This window comes from Saimiri boliviensis, chromosome 9 (assembly GCF_048565385.1).
Source record: "Saimiri boliviensis isolate mSaiBol1 chromosome 9, mSaiBol1.pri, whole genome shotgun sequence".
Lineage (NCBI taxonomy): Eukaryota > Metazoa > Chordata > Mammalia > Primates > Cebidae > Saimiri > Saimiri boliviensis.
In genome coordinates, this window is record NC_133457.1 from 61221322 (window position 1) to 61240289 (window position 18968).

The 18968-nt window shown below is 38.6% G+C and overlaps 1 protein-coding gene across 20 annotated transcripts in view; it reads left to right on the forward strand.

The window, feature by feature from the left end:
* The window catches only part of ARPP21 (cAMP regulated phosphoprotein 21), a 158483-nt gene extending 140457 nt beyond the window's left edge, over positions 1-18026 (forward strand). For all 20 annotated transcript variants that reach the window (XM_039461936.2, XM_074405984.1, XM_039461933.2 and 17 more), the window contains 2 exons: positions 15895-16043; positions 17246-18026. In XM_039461936.2, coding sequence (XP_039317870.1) covers positions 15895-16043; positions 17246-17503 — 407 coding nt within the window. In that variant the 3' untranslated portion in view covers positions 17504-18026. The remainder of the gene's footprint in view (positions 1-15894; positions 16044-17245) is intronic.
* The last annotated feature ends 942 nt before the right edge of the window (positions 18027-18968 follow it).

The following is an 18968-nucleotide window of genomic DNA, read 5'->3' on the forward strand; positions in this document are numbered from 1 at the left end:
TGAAGCCCTAGAAGGAGCAGTTCCAGGAATAGTGTGTGTGTTTGTTTTGGGCAGATCTGTCTTGGTACTACCGACGCCCAGTTTGTTCTGTATCTGTGGCATGATTCTGAAGAGAGTGAAAATACCCCTATTTACTGAGCACCATTTGGTGGAAATTAATGCCAGCCACTAATAGTAAATGCCACGTGCTGGGCAAGTCACATTACCTGATATCTACCTGATCTCCACAAAAGCCCTGGGAAGTGGGGAATTAACTTTCTCTTAGTTAATAAGCAAGAAAAGTGAAGCTCAAAGATATCAGGCAACTTCCCAGAGTCACAGAGTCAGTGGTCAGTGGCATGGAGCTTGTGAGTTTTCCATTAGAAAGCAAAAATTCCTTAGATTTAAACCAGAAGACTATTCAGTCTCATTTAAATATCACTTCATACTACTCACTTTGAAGATGATTGCTTTAAATATTTGAACAAATTATGGCTAAATGTACTAAACTTGAGACTCATTTCCAGCATAGCATTTTCTAAACCAAAGATGATGTCAGAATTGCAAGGACCAGTTAGGGTCATTGTAGAAATTAACTAGATCCTCCTTTTTTCTTTTTCATTTCCCTGAAATAGTTTTCACCCATTGTTATCTATTTGATCTCAGTCATCTGGTTCTACAGCCAGCGAAGGAAAATGTCAAATTCAACAAAATGCGTAGTACTGCTTGAGTTGAATATTGAATATTTAACTCTTCTTTTTTTTTTTTTTTTTTTGCTCTACAAGATATTTTAAACAGGAACATTGCTTAATAATACTTCCTAAGTTATTATCAGCTCCCTACAAACATTGCCATTTCCTCCAAATGGAAAGGCAGGCATTAGGACCATGGTCAAACACTCTACCCTAATATCTAATGACATATAAATTTGAGAGTTGACATTTACTTAATTGCTGATGCGGTCATGCTAAGTGCATCGTCTTATGTATTATCAGGTGTTAAAAGGATAATTTCTGGAGGGAGAAAAAAAATCTCTAAAACCAAGAGACAGTATTCTACTAAAAGCATTATTCAACTCTTTTTAAAAATCTTCAGTTAAGGCCGGGCACGGTGGCTCAAGCCTGTAATCCCAGCACTTTGGGAGGCCGAGGCGGGTGGATCACGAGGTCAAGAGATCGAGACCATCCTGGTCAACATGGTGAAACCCCGTCTCTAGTAAAAATACAAAAAGTTTGCTGGGCGTGGTGGCGCGTGCCTGTAATCCCAGCTACTCAGGAGGCTGAGGCAGGAGAATTGCCTGAGCCCAGGAGGCAGAGGTTGCGGTGAGCCGATATCGTGCCATTGCACTCCAGCCTGGGTAACAAGAGCAAAACTCCGTCTCAAAAAAAAAAAAAAAAAAAAAAAAAAAAAAAAAAAAAAATCTTCAGTTAAGTAGATTGTCTCAGTAGTTTGGAAATGGTTCCTGACATAGAAATATATCTCTGTAATCTATGAAGGGAAGGGGAGTGCTGGCTATCTTCCGTGTTTCCTCCCAACACATAGCCATTCTGTATCCATCTCTCCTGACCCCATAAACTGCATCTGTCAGGTTCCTTTGCCCCCTTGCTTCCACCTGGGTTTTGCTAATAGAAGGCCTCAGCGGCAAGAGATCAAAGGGCAGAGGGAGAGCCAGAGAGCAGCCTCTTCACCATTCCCTCTTCACCTTGGGATGCAGTTGGTTCTGGCAGGCAGCCCCTCCTCTCAGCTCCTGCTCACTGCTCCTAACACTGGCTTCTCCCCTAAGACCTACAGACAAGGGGAAAAAACAGTTCCCTACTGTTATTAGGATCTGGTGTATTCCTCACTTGTTGATTCCTCAACTTGCCTACCCATTTGGCAGTACTCTTTTTGTTAAAGCCTCTTCAGTTGATTCATTTGAATGCAATTCCATTGCTTCATAGGACTCGGAGGAGATGGGATGGGAAAGTCACTAGAATGCCTGTGTCCTAATTCTGGCACTTGTACACTCTCTGGTCTTAATCTACACAATTTCTCATGCTTCACTTTTATTTTCTTTAAAAGGAAAATAATAACAATACCCATTTCACAAAGCACTGAGCCCTGTGGTTACAATAAGGTGCACCAGGAAGTGTTACTATTAGTTTGCGTAAAAAAGGAGACTGCTTGGTTTTCTGTTTGAGTTAGTGTAAGTGTGGTCTATACTAATCTACTACAGTATATGGCTTCCTTGAAATGTTGCCTATTGGTATTAACTACTCATATGTATTTCTAAACTTTGGGATAGAACAACAGAACTGAGCTGATAGTTTTAAAAGAGATGGTTTGATTCCATTTTTTGCAACTCATACATTCTTTGAACCTCCAAAACTTGTATTTTCTTTCTCCCTAATGGCTTACATCTTAGAAAAGTTTGTTGGTAGCTACTGGAGGCAAACTAGGTTAAGTCCAATTCACATACAGAAGATGTATTTTCTGGGTCCCTAGTAATGACGTGATAACAGCAGCAGAACTGGCACATGTCAGGGAAGAAAATGGCTTCCCCACCCCCTCCAGTTATGAAGCACTTGTGGACTATTACCAACAAAACAGAGCACAGTTCCTCAGTATGAGCATTCAGGAAACAAAAATATATCTTGCGATCTAGTCTGCCACATTTGGAGGAAGCACTGTGGCATGTATGCTGGGCAAGTTAAAAACTGGGATTTTGTCCCTGATTTATGAGAAATTATGTGTGTGATCCTGCACAATAGCTGTCTTAGTCCTCTAAACCTCAGCTGCAGCATCCAGAGTTTCTTGTGCCAGGATATCGCCATATCCACTGTTCAAACTCAAGGTAAATAAATGTAGGCTTAGTAAGGGTCAAAAAAAAAAAAAAAAAAAAAGGTTTAGAAAAGCAAGAAATACTACCTCAAGGAGGAGTAGGTGAGATCCAGCCTCTTGTTTGCTTTTCTTTTCGGTGAAATGTTAACGCATAGTCATAAAGGAGCAAACCCACAATTACATCCTAAAACACACCAGGCTACTGGAATCTTGGTTTCCAAATGCCTCGCCCAGTTTGAGAATGCCAAACGTAACCTGTTTCAGACACCTTTTACCCTCTCTTTTCTCTGTCCTCTTTTCAGTTCCTTTCCATATTCCCTTCCCCTTTTCCTTTCTGGACCTATCACTGCCTCATCCCAACATCAAGAGGTGGAATTTTAAAACTGTGCTGTTAAGAAGAAACCACTTTCCCCTCCACCCGCTCAGAAGCAAACGGGATAAGAGAAACTAGTTACTGTCTGTCCGGAGTTTTCTTTATACTATTTGTGATAATCATAAATCATTTCCCCTCGGCACTGACAAGGCTTTGGACTCTGTGTTCTGTGTACCTTGCTTCTTCATTCATTTTCTTCAAGTTTTTATTTGCTAGCTTATTTTCCAATTGCAGGATACTTGTGGGGTGGCTAGAATAGGACAGTTTTTTTTTTTTTTTTTTTTTTAATCAGCATCATCAGTGAATGTTCTTGAGGCACTGAATGTGAAATACAAGGCTAAACAAACATGTATAAAATATGCTTGTTTTTCCAGAAGTTCGCAATCTACCTAAAAAGCAGGAGCTAAATAAGTAATAAAACGTGATTTGAGGTCATAAAAGTGGGGAGTGCAAATAATGAGGCTCGGGCAATCGCATATATTGGTTATTGCCAGGGGCTCAACCACTGGTATATGTCTTACGAGAGAGATGTTAGTCCATTCTGACAACTTTTCATGAAAATATTGTGCCCATTTTACAGATAAGAACAAAGAACTCAGAGAGTAGAAATGGCCTTCTACATAGTGTGATTTGCCAGATCCCATTACCTACTCTGTTAGGAAAAAAATGAGTGGGCTAAAGAAAAAATAGAAATTTAAGGCAGTGTGTTTAGCGAGAGCCAAGGCCCAGCAGAGATTCTCAAAGTGTGGTGCCCAGACCACCAGCATTAGCATCACCTGGGAACCTATCAGAAATGCATATGTTGGGGCCCCAACCCAAATCTACTCAATCCAAATGTAAACCTCTGGGCATGAAGGCTTAGCAATCTGTGTTTTAATAAGCCCCAGAGGTTATTTGGAGGCAGGCTAAACTTGAAAACCATTGACTCAGGAACAATGCATTTCAGCTGGATGGGGAAGCAGGCAATCAGAGGCAGAGGTGAGATGGTGAGGCTGGGTTGAGTGGGAAGCAGTGAGAATCCGAAGCTCTGAGATGGCAGCCTGCAGACCTTGCTGAGTGTGGATGGACCTGCTGTAGCACCCCTCAGTGAGTAGCCTGGTGTCCTGCCAAGGAAAAAATGTGAGGACTGTTGCAGGCTTTCTTAGACCAAGTGTTCCTGCTATCTCATTACTTTAAAGGAAGGGATCCCTCTGCCTGAGAATTCAGACAGCTGCTTGTCCCTGGTGAGGGAGAGCTCCTCTGCAGCCTCAAGGGAACTTTGAGAAAAGAGGTTTGTGACCACTTAAAATACTCATGTTTCATTTGGGTGCTTATAAAGCACTTTTAATCAAGATGAAATGCAAGTATTGTCTCTGAATGCTTTGAGTTGAAGGGAAAAGTTAATGCGTGAATGATGTGAAACATTTCTCTTCTTATCCTGGAGCAAGCCATTAGAGGAGTGAAACTTGTTGGTCAAGACAGAAACAGCCTGCCCTAGAGGGATGATTGAAAGAGTCTTCAGGACAGGCATTTGTCCCTTAGTTTTATTTTCACTTTAATTATTATAAAATCTGATTTAAGTGTGGACCATAGCCTCCAGTTCCAGCCAGCTGAAAAGATAAGCCCATTGATTTGTATGGACAAGGCTGAAGCCAGACCAGATAAAACAACCCTTTTAAATAACAATTCCTCGCTAGGTGAGATTAAGGACATTTCTTCTTGCTGTTACCAAGGAAAATCATGATCTACTTGATTACACAGATGAATAGAAAATATTTCTTTTGCTATTTTTTTTTTTTTTTTTTTTTTTGAGACAGAGTTTTGCTCTTGTTACCCAGGCTGGAGTGCAATGGCGTGATCTCGGCTCACCGCAACCTCTGCCTCCTGGGTTCAGGCAATTCTCCTACCTCAGCCTCCTGAGTAGCTGGGACTACAGGCACGCGCCACCATGCCCAGCTAATTTTTTTTTTTTTTTTTTTTTTTTTTTTTGTATTTTTAGTAGAGACGGGTTTTCACCATGTTGACCAGGATGGTCTCAATCTCTTGACCTCGTGATGATTCACCCGCCTCAGCCTCCCAAAGTGCCGGGATTACAGGCGTGAGCCACCGCACCCGGCTTCTTTTGCTATTGCTTAGGGTTGTAACATCATTTGGTGCCCACACTCTTTACTTTGGGGTCATCTGCTGTAATACTGATGAAATTACAGAATAACAGGGAATCAGATGTCACGTTCCCCAAGTCTATAATGAAAACTTTAAAAACGTTTAGTCCCAAATTGTCCTTGGAAAACTGATTACGGGTGGAGTACACAGAGTTACATCAAATTCAGTTGTGTTGTTGTTTTCAATGAGCTATATGTTAGTGAATCTAGAACTAATCAATTTCTATTGGGTTGTAATGAAATATAAACAAGTGGACCTTCTATCTTTTATAGGATTCTAGCATTTAAAACTGACTGATTATATCTACCTGAACCTTAAGGAAAAATCAGAGGAAGCTTGATCCTGAAAACATTAGTACTTAGTGTTTTGTACATACATATGCTCAAAGAATATGTATCCATGGTATAGCAGAAAACATCTTACTAAAGCCTGTTTCGCTTTCTTCATGGAAATTTCAGTTGATTGTTCATTTTAGTAAATCATACAGAGCATGGTATTCCTATCAATTGATCGTGTCAATTAATTTGCAGTGGAGAGTTTGTGGAACCATGGACTTCTCATTTCTCTTTAACCAAGTCTTCCCTGGGTTATTGCAATTCCACGTGGATCAGAAAACACTAATCACGTTCATCAAATAAATAAGTGCATATTTATTTCAGGCTCTTCTCAGAAGTTATCTTGGGTAGCTTCTGTTGTCTTCCCAGAATTATGTTATAGCATTTGGTTGTGACTCCTAATCAGCTCTCTGAGCTGTCTTGTATCCTCAAGAGAAAAAACCCAGGACACTTTGCTGCTGGATCAAATGAGGTATACAGTATTAGAAGGTGACATGGAGAGCTACTAGATGATTCAGAGAGAAAGTTCAATTCCCTGTCACCCAAATTCCAGCCTTCTTGGCTGTATGCAACCCTTGATGTTGAATGTGCTATGAATTATGACAGAATTATGATAGGTTCACAGACTTTCTTACTCTTTCTCAGATTTTTAAACTTTTTAAAATTTATTTTCTCTTTTAAAATATACAAATCCTTTACATTTATCCCACGTTGAAAGAGTAAGAAAAACAAACTAAAATCCCATCAACGCTATGCCCCCTTCTGGCTCTCTTCTCCTTTCTCTACCCAGCATGGTGCCTCACTGCCAGACTTCTCAAAGGAATTTTTTTTCCTGTCTGGCTGATGTCCCTATCACTAGCCTTGCTATTGTTGAGGTCACCAGTATTTTTTTTTTAACCTAGGGTCTGCTTTCTTTTCTTCCGTGGCAGTTCTGCAACTGTGAACATTGTCACAGTTTTCTTTCTTCAAATACTCCCCTACCTCTTCTTACTTGATATCATTCTCTTCTGGTTCTTCTGATTTTCCTGCTATTCCTCATTTCTTATTCAGGTTTTATTTTCTTAGCCCAATATTTGAATATGATTGTGCCTTATAACTTCATTTTGACAGCCTTCTCAGTGACTATATATAGTCATAAATATATTGTCTTTAAGAGCAACTATGTCCTGATGACTTCCAAATCTATGCCTTTAACACAGGTTGTTTGTCTGAGCCCTAGACCCCAGACTTTTTGTTCATATGTTTACTGATTATCTCTATATACTTGTTCTTTCTGTATTTATAGCTAAGGCAGTACATTCCACTTCCTTACCCAAACCAGAACCTGGAATTTATTATTATTATTATTATTTTAAAATTTCTGTCACCCCCTCCTTGCAGCTCATAGATGGCAGTTTCTGACAGTTGACATTCTACATCTGTCTCTCTCTGATGTGTCTCTCTTCTCTGTTGCTGCCACGCTTGTCTTCATGTCTTCATCATCTCTGCCCTAGATTATTGCTTTTGCTTTCCAGTAGACTATCTACTTCCAGTTATACAACCCCAGTGTCTCATGGAGAAGCTTTATGAAATGACTGTCCATCATTTCATCACTCTGCTTATAAACTTTACATGGCATCTTAAGTATTTCAGCATTAAATTCCAGTGTATAGCATGCCTTTCCCAACTCTAGGATTTTAGCCTAGCTCCACTCCTATCCTCTACTGCTTCTGCCTCTTTCTAACCTATTGCTACATCTGCATATTTACAATTCTTGAACATATTTTTTTTTGTATCTCTGCCCTTGCACGTGCTGGTTCTCATCTTTATGTCTCTTTTATTCTGATTATTTCCACACTACCTTACCCCATTAACAAATATCTGCTCATCTTCTAATGCTAGGTTCAATATGACCTCTTGGAAGCTTTTTACTGTGTGTTTCTCATTTCCATACACAATAGAAGTAAGTACTCTTTCTTCCATGATTCTAGAGTCTGAGACAGGTGCCTGTCCAAGTGTACTGCAAGTTTCTGTTTGTGACCTGCCTTCACCATTTGTGTGACCTCTGTGAATGGCTTTTATGGTCATTCTTATACCAAATGGCAAAGAACAAATAGTCAATAACATTGTACAAAAAAGGATAAAAGGGACAAAAATTTAAGTGAACTGAAAATATGATTGCTTGACATTGAGTATTAGGTCATTAGCATGCCAGAGCTATCACAAGCCGGCTCACAAGAGCCAACTGTTTAAACATCAGGAATTTTGCCTGCTGGTCGTTAAGCCCTTTGTAGCTTAAAACTAGGCACAGTGGGAATATTTACACTAGGGAAATCAGCAAGCACCACAAATCAGGGCTTTTGTTTTTCAGAGATAGCCGCAGACTACTGATATTCCTGATTACAGTGCAGTCAGTTAATTCATGCTCATGTCCATCAACCATGTGATACCACCAGAAATCACAGATTCCTGTTTCTGACAGTTCGTATCGTAAATAACTCTCTGTGCCTTTTCTCTCCATTTCTTTACCACCTCTGCCTTAGTTCTTGTCTTCATTGTCTTTGCCCTAGAAAACTACTCGTTGCCTCCAAATAGATGCTACCACTATAACAATACTATTGTTAAATCTACCACTGGGACAATCTTTGAGCAAGAGTCCTGCCAGTATGTAATTGAAGAAGACAGTTATTGTTGACTACTTGGGAATGATAGTGTATAATACTTTATTATATTTATCAGTTGCTTATGAAGTAGTTTTTTTATTTTTATTTTTTCAGTTGTAGTGACAGGTGGGTTTCTATGGATTGAATCTGTGGCCATGGTACTCACTTCAGGATAATTGGCCAAGGCTAGGTTACATCCTGTAGTCATGCAACAGTGACAGTAATTTGATCACAATGATGTTGACCCTGTGACTTTTGATTTCGTAATTATCTTGCTGTAGTCAGCTGACCAACAGCACTTCATCATTGAAAATATCCACCAGGAGGAATATCATGGGGACAGTTATTAGAGCCATCTCCATTTTGACTTTGCCCCAAGCTTGGTCTGGGGAAAAAGCTTCTTAATGTTGCCTCAGCAGCAATTTGCTGCCTCCCAGCCTGGTTTTAAGTATATCCATAATTGACACTGCAGTAGAGGTGCAAGAATGCCATATTTTTTTCTAAGCCACGCAACCTCATTAAGAAAGTAAAACGTTTGTGAGTCTTTCATGCAGTCTTTCTCCCTCTGGGTTGCTGAAGCTCTCTGGATGTCAGCACAGCACTATGGGCCAGGAAAGTTCAGAGAATTACTTCAATAACATGACAGCCTCTTCCATTTAAAATGGAATTCAATGCTGGCTTCCCTCGGAGGCATTCATTGAAATTCCGTGCATGATCCATTCCACTAGTCATTTAACAATGTGTCTCATGTTTGCCCTGATTTTAAAAAGAAAGAAAGAAAGAAAACCAGCTTTGTGTTTGTGATAACATGGATCAGGATAGTATAATTGCAGTGAAGAGGCCCCGAGCTTGCAGTAATAGGATGGTTCATCTGATGTGTACTGCCATTAGAAAATGACCCATCCATGAAGGTTCTCGGGGGATACTAAAGAGGCTATTAAGAATTACACTCTGTGTAGTATGAAAGCTAATGAGCAAAAGAGGAAGTACGAAGAAAAAACTACTGCTTCAGGAAGCGTGGTTCCTCTTAGGGCCTGTCACAGCTCCTCTTAAACTCGTCTGGATAGAGTGGTCTTTACCAGGATGAGTTCTGCATTACCCCCATACCCATGAAGCTCCCTGCAGGTCATCTGTCCCAAGTTCCCAAGCAATTAAAACCAGTGAATAATAAATGGTGAGGAAAAGAAAGGATGGATTCAGCAATTGCCAATAAATAAGGTAAAAAAAAAAAAAGACATTTACATCAAAGATGAAAGAAGTGATAATGAACTTCAATAGCAAAAAAAAAAAAGAAAAAAAGGTAAGGGAAAAAAGCAATGTCTCGTATATCCTCTTTAAAAAACATTTCAGAATCACTTTATGCTATTTTGCTTCCTATATAAGGACAGAACAGTGCCTAATTATGATTTCAAGAGTATATATTTTAAACTCTATCTAAATTTTTTGGCATGTTTGAAAATAATGTCTTCCAGTCTAGTCTATACTACTTTCTTCTTTTAAATGTTTTACTTAGAATTTTAGATTACACAAATTGGGAGGTTGGCATATAGGCAAAAGAAAGAATCACATCTTGTTTATCAAAGTTAACCCTACTTGGTCTACACTGTCATTCCTTGGGTTTATCTCCTGGGAGTTGAATTAGAGTAAGATAGAGTCTATAAAGACCAGGGAAATCAGACGCCTTCCTTGTGCCCAAGGACCCCTGGTTCTGACAGGCTTCATTGTGAGTGAAACTGAGGAGGCTCTCCTCTACTTTACCTGAAGGAGAAGTTGCAGGTAGGAACATCCATGACCCCAAAATCCATGTCTCTGAGGTATAAGGCAGCGGCTCCTCTTTCATTAAACCATAGCAATACTAAAATATCAAGCTGTGTATCTGTTTTCTCCACCTAAGGCTACTGTGAACACCACAGTGCTATCAATAGATGAAGCTAGAAAATATTTCTGTCTTGAAGCTGATGTGCCCCAGTCATGAAGTGAGAGAGGAAAAAAAATCCATAGTGTTCATAGAATTAGAAAGCAGATTGACAGTAGTCTATGAATTCCAAAAATATACCCATCTCCAAGTGGCCTGAGGGGGTTGATTTCTCCAGGCCCCCATCTGATGTCCCAGGTGGTTTGGCAGAGTCCTTGTGTATTTTTTTTAAACCTATTTTTATCTTTCAGTTAATATTAATACTATCCTTGTTTCCAAAGGCCAAGTAACTTTCCCAGAGGCACTCAGTAGCCTGGAACAGTAAAATCATTGAATTGATCTTATATTTAATGTAGAGTGAAGTTATTTGTATATGTCAAGATTTTAAGATTATTTTGAGAAAACAAGCCTGAATAAATACACAGTCTCTTGAAAGATTGTGAGGAAAGCCATTATTTGAAATGGTCCTAGTAATTAAAAACTATAGTATCACTGATTAAAAATGAAGTAAATGAAGGGTCGGGGGTCTGTTTGAATAGTCCCCACCCATACCTCACCCCTCAACTGTCTTCCTGGTATCTCACTCTCTACGTAACAAGCCTTGTTGATTCTGACAGGCAGTCATGTTTTGCCTTTAATTTCTCCTGTTTTTCTTTATTTGCTTTTAATAAAATCTTGTTCAACAAACTGTGGAGCATAATTCTTACTTTTTTTACTTGTTTGAACTATTGAGAAAACAATTAATGTAATAAGCAGTCATTGAATACTTGCCACTTAAAGTGATTATGTGAGGAATATGAGAGCTAGGAGAATGTCTAAATAAATGGTACTGCAATTTAGCACACAAAAGCAAGGATGCCAAAGTGAGAAAACCACAACTTAAATTTTAGCGACAATTCCTCATAGTAACTGTGTGACGTTGACAAGTTACTATATCCTCCTAAGTCAGTTTTCTCTTCTGCAAACGGAGTTTAGTAATATTGACTGCCTCCTAGGATTGCTGTAACAAAAGCTTAATTCACTGCTTGGCTTAGAGTAAGTGATCAACAAATATAGCTAGTTCATAATGGAAAATCCTCAAAGAAGATAAAGTACAGAAAATTGTTAGGAAGCCAGGACAAAGAACCAGGCAGATTCTGAAAAGTGGCAAAATACACAAACTGTAAAACTTCAGCTAAAGGTCAGGGCTTTTCTGGATAAGCAGTTTTCTTCTACATATTATTCACCAGCTATACCAGTAAGCTAAGCTACTCTAGTTCTACCTCACACCACGTACAAAAGCAGAGTTTGATTCAGAATCTAGGCTTTTGGTGGTTCCTGTGAAATTTGGAGAAGTATTCATATCTTGTCTCCAAGAGAATTTTTATGTATTTTATATTAAACAGCTTGCTAATTCTAATCATTTGAAAAGACATTCTACCATATTAAGATTACTTCCCTTAATAAACACATGTATATCACACTGCTTGGGTGGATTGGGAGAGGCTGTGAGAATTGGCCAGCTTCTGAAGAAACGTGCTCGGTGTAGAAATTTGTTCTCTTCACTGCTCGCTTCCCTGTTTCAACCTCCATAACTAACAGCAGGCATAATAGAAATGCAGAAATAGAGATTACTATTTTTTCTGTCTTTTCATCTATTTCCAAAACATTGAAAATGTAACCAACTACTCAAATAAGAGTTAAAATAGTACTACTCACAGCCATGCCATTCCACAATCCCTAATCAATTTACATTCTAATTGTTCATAATTGTGCCACATGAAGATAAATGTTTTCTTGATGAAATATTAACAGAATACCCTCAAACTACAAATAGTATACAACTGTTGTATTTTAGTCGAAAACATATTCCATTTTCAGAGCTCTACAATGCAGACATTTTAAACCTTATAAACTCCTCGGTCTTTGCCAAGTGCGTTCCCTTATTTGCTGGGAGGCATTTGTCCATTTCCTAACCTTTTTACCTCCAGAAAATAAATGACACATGTGACTTGAAAACTGAATCGATCTTGACTGAAAAAGAAATAATAAAAATAGCTAATGTCTTTATCAACTCTGTAGCAAGCCTACGGGGCAGATACTGTTGCTGCTTCCGTTTTGTAAGATGCATTTTATCTTGCTAATCCTCAATAAATATGAAAAAGTGATCATTTCACAGCTAAGAATTGACAAACTGGAACACATTTCTCATTTGAATAGACAAGATCAGCAGTTCCCACCGGTGCTGCCATCTCTGCCTTCGGGTGTGTTGTGTCCCAGGCAGACACTGTCGGTTCATTCATAGGTCACTGCTCTTTTATTTCTATTTGTCTGTTTCTGAACCAGAACTCAGATTCACATCCAGACAGCTTGCCCGTCTTAAAGAGTATTCTGCTATCTACCTTCTGTGACATAATTTAAAGAAATGAGTACCCCCAATTAAACCATTGCAGGTGTAAATCTCTTGCCTGTAGAGAGAATTGAGAAATGGACAGGATTCATGAATATAAATTGGGCTCTCCTTACATTAAAGTTTTCATTTTGAAATGGTATTCACTCCCCACATAAATCTTTATTTGCCTTAAGTGTGTTTACCATGGGAACCCCAGCGTAGAGCTGATAGTCCATTGCTATGCATAACTGAATATTAAAGTTCACAAATCATCAGGCAGAGGAGGCCTGGAGGAGAGGCTGTGGCAGGGCAGCTGCATTTGGGCTGGCAGCAAAGATGAATCCTGCTTTCACAGGCTCTGCATACTTCCTGGGATGAGGCAACCAAACCTGCCCACTCTTTTTCGCTCCTTAAATATTATTTGTTATTAAGGATTGCTTCCTCTTCCAACCAAGACATTCTGCTTTCTGAATATCTTAACAGCGTTATTATTTTCCCTTCACACAATTTTAGTTTAGAAGCTGGTGTATTAAATGAATCTCTTATAGGCCACCTAATTTATTTTTAAACAGATGCCTCTGTGAAAGGATGGAAGGATTCAATACGGAAATACACAAATAATCTGCAGACACTAAGTGACCTGCCCCTCTTTCCCTCACTTCCCTCTTCTCCTTCCCTCCTTTCCTCTTCTTTTCGTTATTAGTTTGTTTACATTGTAGCTGTATATACTCTGCAAAGCTCCATTGAGGCCAAATAGCCTTTCAGTGTATGAACAAATATAATCCAAAGTATCAAATGGCACTCCTCTCATTTTCAACTTGTGCTTTCAATTTTCAGCCAGAAGTAAGGCCCTATTATATTCACAATTACATGGGCTTGAGAGTGAGTTTACGTTGCCTACTCTTTGTTATAGAACTAAATCAGAGGGAAGTTTTTTGGTCATAGGTTTTGTATGATCATCCCAAGTTATTTTATTATATATATAATAATTTATGGTACAAAGAGCTTGATATGGTTTGGAATAATGTCATAATAAAATGATAAAATAGCCACGGAAGTTTTCAGGGCAATTGGATATATGAATCACAATTGAAGACCTAGCCAATGAAAAACAATCAAAATCTATTTTCTGCAATTAATGTGAAAAGAATTTTCTCTCAAGTCGTGTCTGCAAATGAGACCAGAGAAGTAGAAGTAGTGAAAATGGTAATATGGACTGAATCGCATTTCTTGTTCCCAGGTCTGATGTTTTTCCTCATCGTATAAACTTCAAACACTGTAGGTATCAGAATTCTGAGCTTATCTTGCTAGTCTGTTTTTGGTTTTTTGAGACAGAGTCTTGCTCTATCACCAGGAGCCAGGCTGGAGTGCAGTAGCATGATCTCAGCTCACTGCAACCTCCATCTCCCAGGTTCAAGCAATTCTCCTTCCTCAGCCTCCCGAAGAGCTGGAACTACAGGCACACGCCACAACACCCAGCTAATTTTTTTTTATTATTATTTTTAGTAGAGACAGGGTTTCACCATGTTGGCCAGGATGGTCTCGATCTCTTGACCTCATGATCCGCCCACCTCAGCCTCCCAAAGTGCTGGGATTACAGGCGTGAGCCACCGCGCCTGGCCCTTGTTAGTCTTAAATAGACCTGCCAAGCATATTAAAGGAAGGTTCTGACTGTCAACTGCGGACAGAATGTAGCTCAAGGAAATGTGGCCATTACTCTTAATTATATTCATAATATGTGGTGTCTTTAAAGAATTTAAAATAATTCAACAAATTGAAACCACTATGATTTAGGGTAATTAGAATGTAAAACAATGAGATACATAAGGAAAGTCAAAGAGTAGCTTTTTAGATTCCACACTGGTTCCACTTGCCAATTGCAGGTATAGGCCAGACCTCCCAAACTCGCCTTTTTCCAAGCTTGCTCTCTGGTTCTCCAAACTGAGGACACCTTGCTTCTAGCTCATTTGATGAACTGAGCCAATCTCCTAATTCAGTGACTATTTGAAAGCCACGTTTTCATAATATTTCTGAAATGAATGAAGATATATTTTTGTATATCCAAGGATAGTTACGTATTGTCTTCTATAAAGACTGTAATATAATGTGATCCTTCTTCAGTATAAAGACTCTTAACAGGCACTCAATAATAGATTATTTATTAATCATGCATATTGATTAGCTATTTTTTAACTTTTGGTTTCAATGTTAAAAATATGATTGTGAAACCTAGTTCATATTTGTGTTAAGAAAATCTAGGACTTTAAAGATTCTTTTCTCTCAGAGAATTGTATTAAGATAGCAGTTCCACTTATTCTCAGGTACTCTACATGGTTAATAGTATGAGCTCTGGAAGGAGCTTATTATACAGTATAAAGTGAATCTGTTTCATTTCTCTACCACTGTGTCATTTTCACCTAAATCATAACTTTCTTCCCAACATTTACGAGAACAATCCACAGGCTTCCTTTATAAGGATGCATTTTAAACCACTCATTGAAGTGAGGATTTAAATAACTAGGATAAATAAATTCTGGCCTACTTGAAAAAAAAAAAAAAGAAAGAAAGCAAACAAGCTCACTCACCCACAAGGACATGAACAGATAAATTTTTGAATATTGTATTCTGTATTATCTATTATACGTATTAGTATTTGGTTTCATTTTGGAGTATTTTACCAAAAAATTCTCTCTGAAGCTAGTGGTGAAACAGAATAAAAATATCACATGCCGTCCACTGGCTGTTGCCTTTTTGTCTAAGGCAGTGGCTATTGTGAATTCCTCAGGGTAGTGAGTCATTTGTTTCACTAGGACACAAAGAAAATAAAATTCATCCAAAACAAATAGGCTGTTTGGTGGTCTCTACGTGTGAAAAGAGATTGTCCAGGAAGAGGGGATAGTAAGGGAGTAAGTCAATTCAATTTTAAAATATCTTGAGAGATAATATGTGAGTTCCCCAAATATCCTCAAAACCAAAGAAAAAGCCAAATATGAAAGGTATAATTTATAGTAGTCAACTGGGATCAATAGAATTTTCTTGTTTTGTGCCATGAAGAATTTACCATTGTCACATGTGTTCAATAGACTGTTCTGCATAACAATGGAAATGTCAGTGAATTTTTGAAGCCGTGATCTTGTTCATTCTTAGAAGTAAAAAAAGAAAAAATACATTCTTAGGGAATAAACATCTGATAACTCATTCTGAATGTAGAGATTGAGATGTCTGAAGACTGCCTCCTGAGCCAGCACTTTTACCCCATGAAACATGACAGTGTTCTTTCTGGCACAATCAGTTCAAAAGATCTCTTTTCTTCACAGGTTTCCAGCCAGTTCTGTCCAGTCAGCAGGGATTCCAAGGCCTAATAGGAGTGCAGCAGCCACCTCAGAGTCAGAACGTGATCGGTAACCAACAAGGAACTCCGATGCAAAGTGTGATGGTTTCCTACCCAACAATGTCTTCTTATCAGGTGCACATAAGCAGTTTGGAAAATTTGGGGTTATTAAGTAGCACTTCCCAAGGTGGAAGCTGTGGGTATGTCCTTGGTTTACATGGTTGGCTGGGCAGTTGGTGCTTGGCCCATAGCTGTTGATCATTCACTTTGAATCAAGATTTAAACAGAAAAGTAAAAATGGAAAATGCATGCTTCTATAACTACTATGGCTTTTGAATACCCTGCTAAGTTTATTTCCATATAAACTTCATATTCATGGAATAAAACACATTAGTCTACAGTTTCATTCATACAGACCTTTGGAAGTTTTATTGCATTTGTTTATTGGTAGAAAGTCCTGTCCTCATGACAAATTTCCACTCATTTTTGTACACACCCAAATAAAGTTCATTTTTCCATAACTTTAAGTTTTAAGAGATTTTAATATGGCATCTCAGATTCATTTAAAGGGTATTTATAGTTCCTAACAAGGCACTTATAGTTCCTAACAACTCCATTCTTTGGACCAAACCCAAGTTGAGTATTTGAAAAGTGTTATGTATTCTTTTGTAATGTACATTCTAAAATACCCCAGAATAGAAATGAAGAGTTAGTGAAATGCTATAATAATTAAATTTAACTGTACCAGGTGCTTCTGACCCTAAGGGGCATATCCTACAGCCCTGTGCCCTACTATTCTTATTCACATTGCATCAACTTCTACCTACAAGCTCGGCAATAAGCGTTTTCTAAAGTTGCAGGTTGAAAGTATAATAGGTGCCCAGGACAAAAGCCTTTTTTTTTTTTTTTACTATGGAAGGCTCCAGGCCACTTTGCATAAAACCAGAAAGGGAGCATGGCTTTTCAAACCAAGAAAAACCCACAGTGGAAAATCTAGACTGTAGTTTCTGGAGGTCATCAAGAGAGAATGGAAGGAAGCTCAGAAATATCAGCTTCTGAGCATCTACTGCATTCCAGGCAGTGTGCCAGGCGCTGTACACCACCCCTTCAATCCTGTCAATGGCACTTTGAAGCAGGTATGTCATTATCACCATGGACTAGGGAATCAGAGAGGTTAAGTGACTTTCCTAATGTGAAACAGCTGATAAATGGCAGCGCTGAAATTGATGATCCGTTAGGAACTCAAAAGGTTGAATATTTATCATGACACCATGTTGCTTATTGTACATCTCAGAATAGCCTCTTCATACAGGGTTCTTGCTTATGTCTTTTTACAGGTGCCAATGACCCAGGGTTCTCAAGGACTGCCCCAGCAGTCATACCAACAGCCAATCATGCTACCTAACCAGGCAGGTCAAGGGTCACTCCCAGCCACTGGAATGCCTGTTTACTGTAACGTCACACCGCCCACCCCTCAGAACAACCTTAGGCTGATTGGCCCACACTGCCCCTCCAGCACTGTCCCAGTGATGTCGGCTAGCTGCAGGACAAACTGTGCAAGTATGAGCAATGCTGGTTGGCAGGTCAAATTCTGAGAGCTCTGGCTGTGGTACATTTCTTCAGATATTTCTCATGGCCTTTGATGGAAGAGGAACAAGGTGGGAGAACAGGCTGAGGACTTAAGTATTCACTCAACACTCAAATGATTGCTGCTGGTATTCTGTAAAAAAATAAACAAAGACTAATACACACGTTAGCTGGTTAATGGTGCATATTTCTGTCATGTCCGCTAGGTATGCCTTTGTAGCTTAGCTAGTGACATGAATTCATCAAGGTAAGATTTTCTCCTACCACTGAATACCACTGTGTAGACTATAATATCCCTAATTTGGATTAGTTTTGTACTTTGTGTTGAGTTTGTGATGCTAAAAGTATTTAAAAATTATATACTAAATCACATTGTACCAAAGCTGTAATGGAAAAGAAAAGAAGAATTGATGAATTGAAGGAATAATTTATATACATTATAGAGTTTTCTTTTTTAATGGATATATACTGTATTGTAGTGTTTAATCAAAATAAAACTATCCGACCTTATGGAGGAAGGTCATGTTTTTACCACCAGTTTGGTTCACTGTGTCTTCCAGTGTGTGTTTTCTTATGTGTCACTGTGTTCCCTTCAAACACTATTTCATGACTACTGCATGGAAAAGGTATTTCAGGTCTTTATAAGTCAACTGGCATCACATGGGGACATGTTGTAGCAAAGTCTTAACCAACTATATAGTTTATTGTCATAATACTAAGGGGTCCTGTAAGTAAGATGGTATCTATTTCATTCATTCATAGAGTTTGCAGTTTTAAAATATATACCTTCCTATTAATTATAGGATTATTAAAACTATGTAGTTATACTTTACCAACTAGGAAAACCTGCATGCCATCATTAACAGCAGTCCCATACCAAACCCTGTTCTACCTTCATGTGAGTTTCATCATGTATCTGAAAACAAGATATCTTTGTTTAGAGGAAACTTAGAAGAGGCATGGTCTAATCCTGCCTGTTGTATTGGATCGTACAATGAAAAGTGCCTCTAGTATTGACAGTGAGTCAGTAACTGAAAAGTGCTAATGTTTGCCCCATTAATTTAAAACAAAGTAAATATACAAATGATTTGATTGCAAAGATCTAGAACACTGGCAATTCCATTTAGATGAAGCCAATGGCTACCTAATGTCTCTCTGAGAAATAACAGAACTGTGAACTCTGAGATTTGGACCTTCTGGAAGATATTTAATGTGGAAATAAACCCCCTATGTTTTCACTTCAGTATCACAGTACAATGACTAATCATTTTGTATTTTATACTTTCTGCCTAAAAGCCATTAATACCTATTGGAGGAGTATAGAGAGTATATCTGGATAATTTCCATTGTTTTTCATATTACCACTTTCTTTGTTAGATTTGCCATGTTCATGTTGTTCAGCAAGGGGGAGAATTAAGCAACCAGTCAACGACTCTATCTAGCAGATTACCATCACTTCATCCTATACTATTG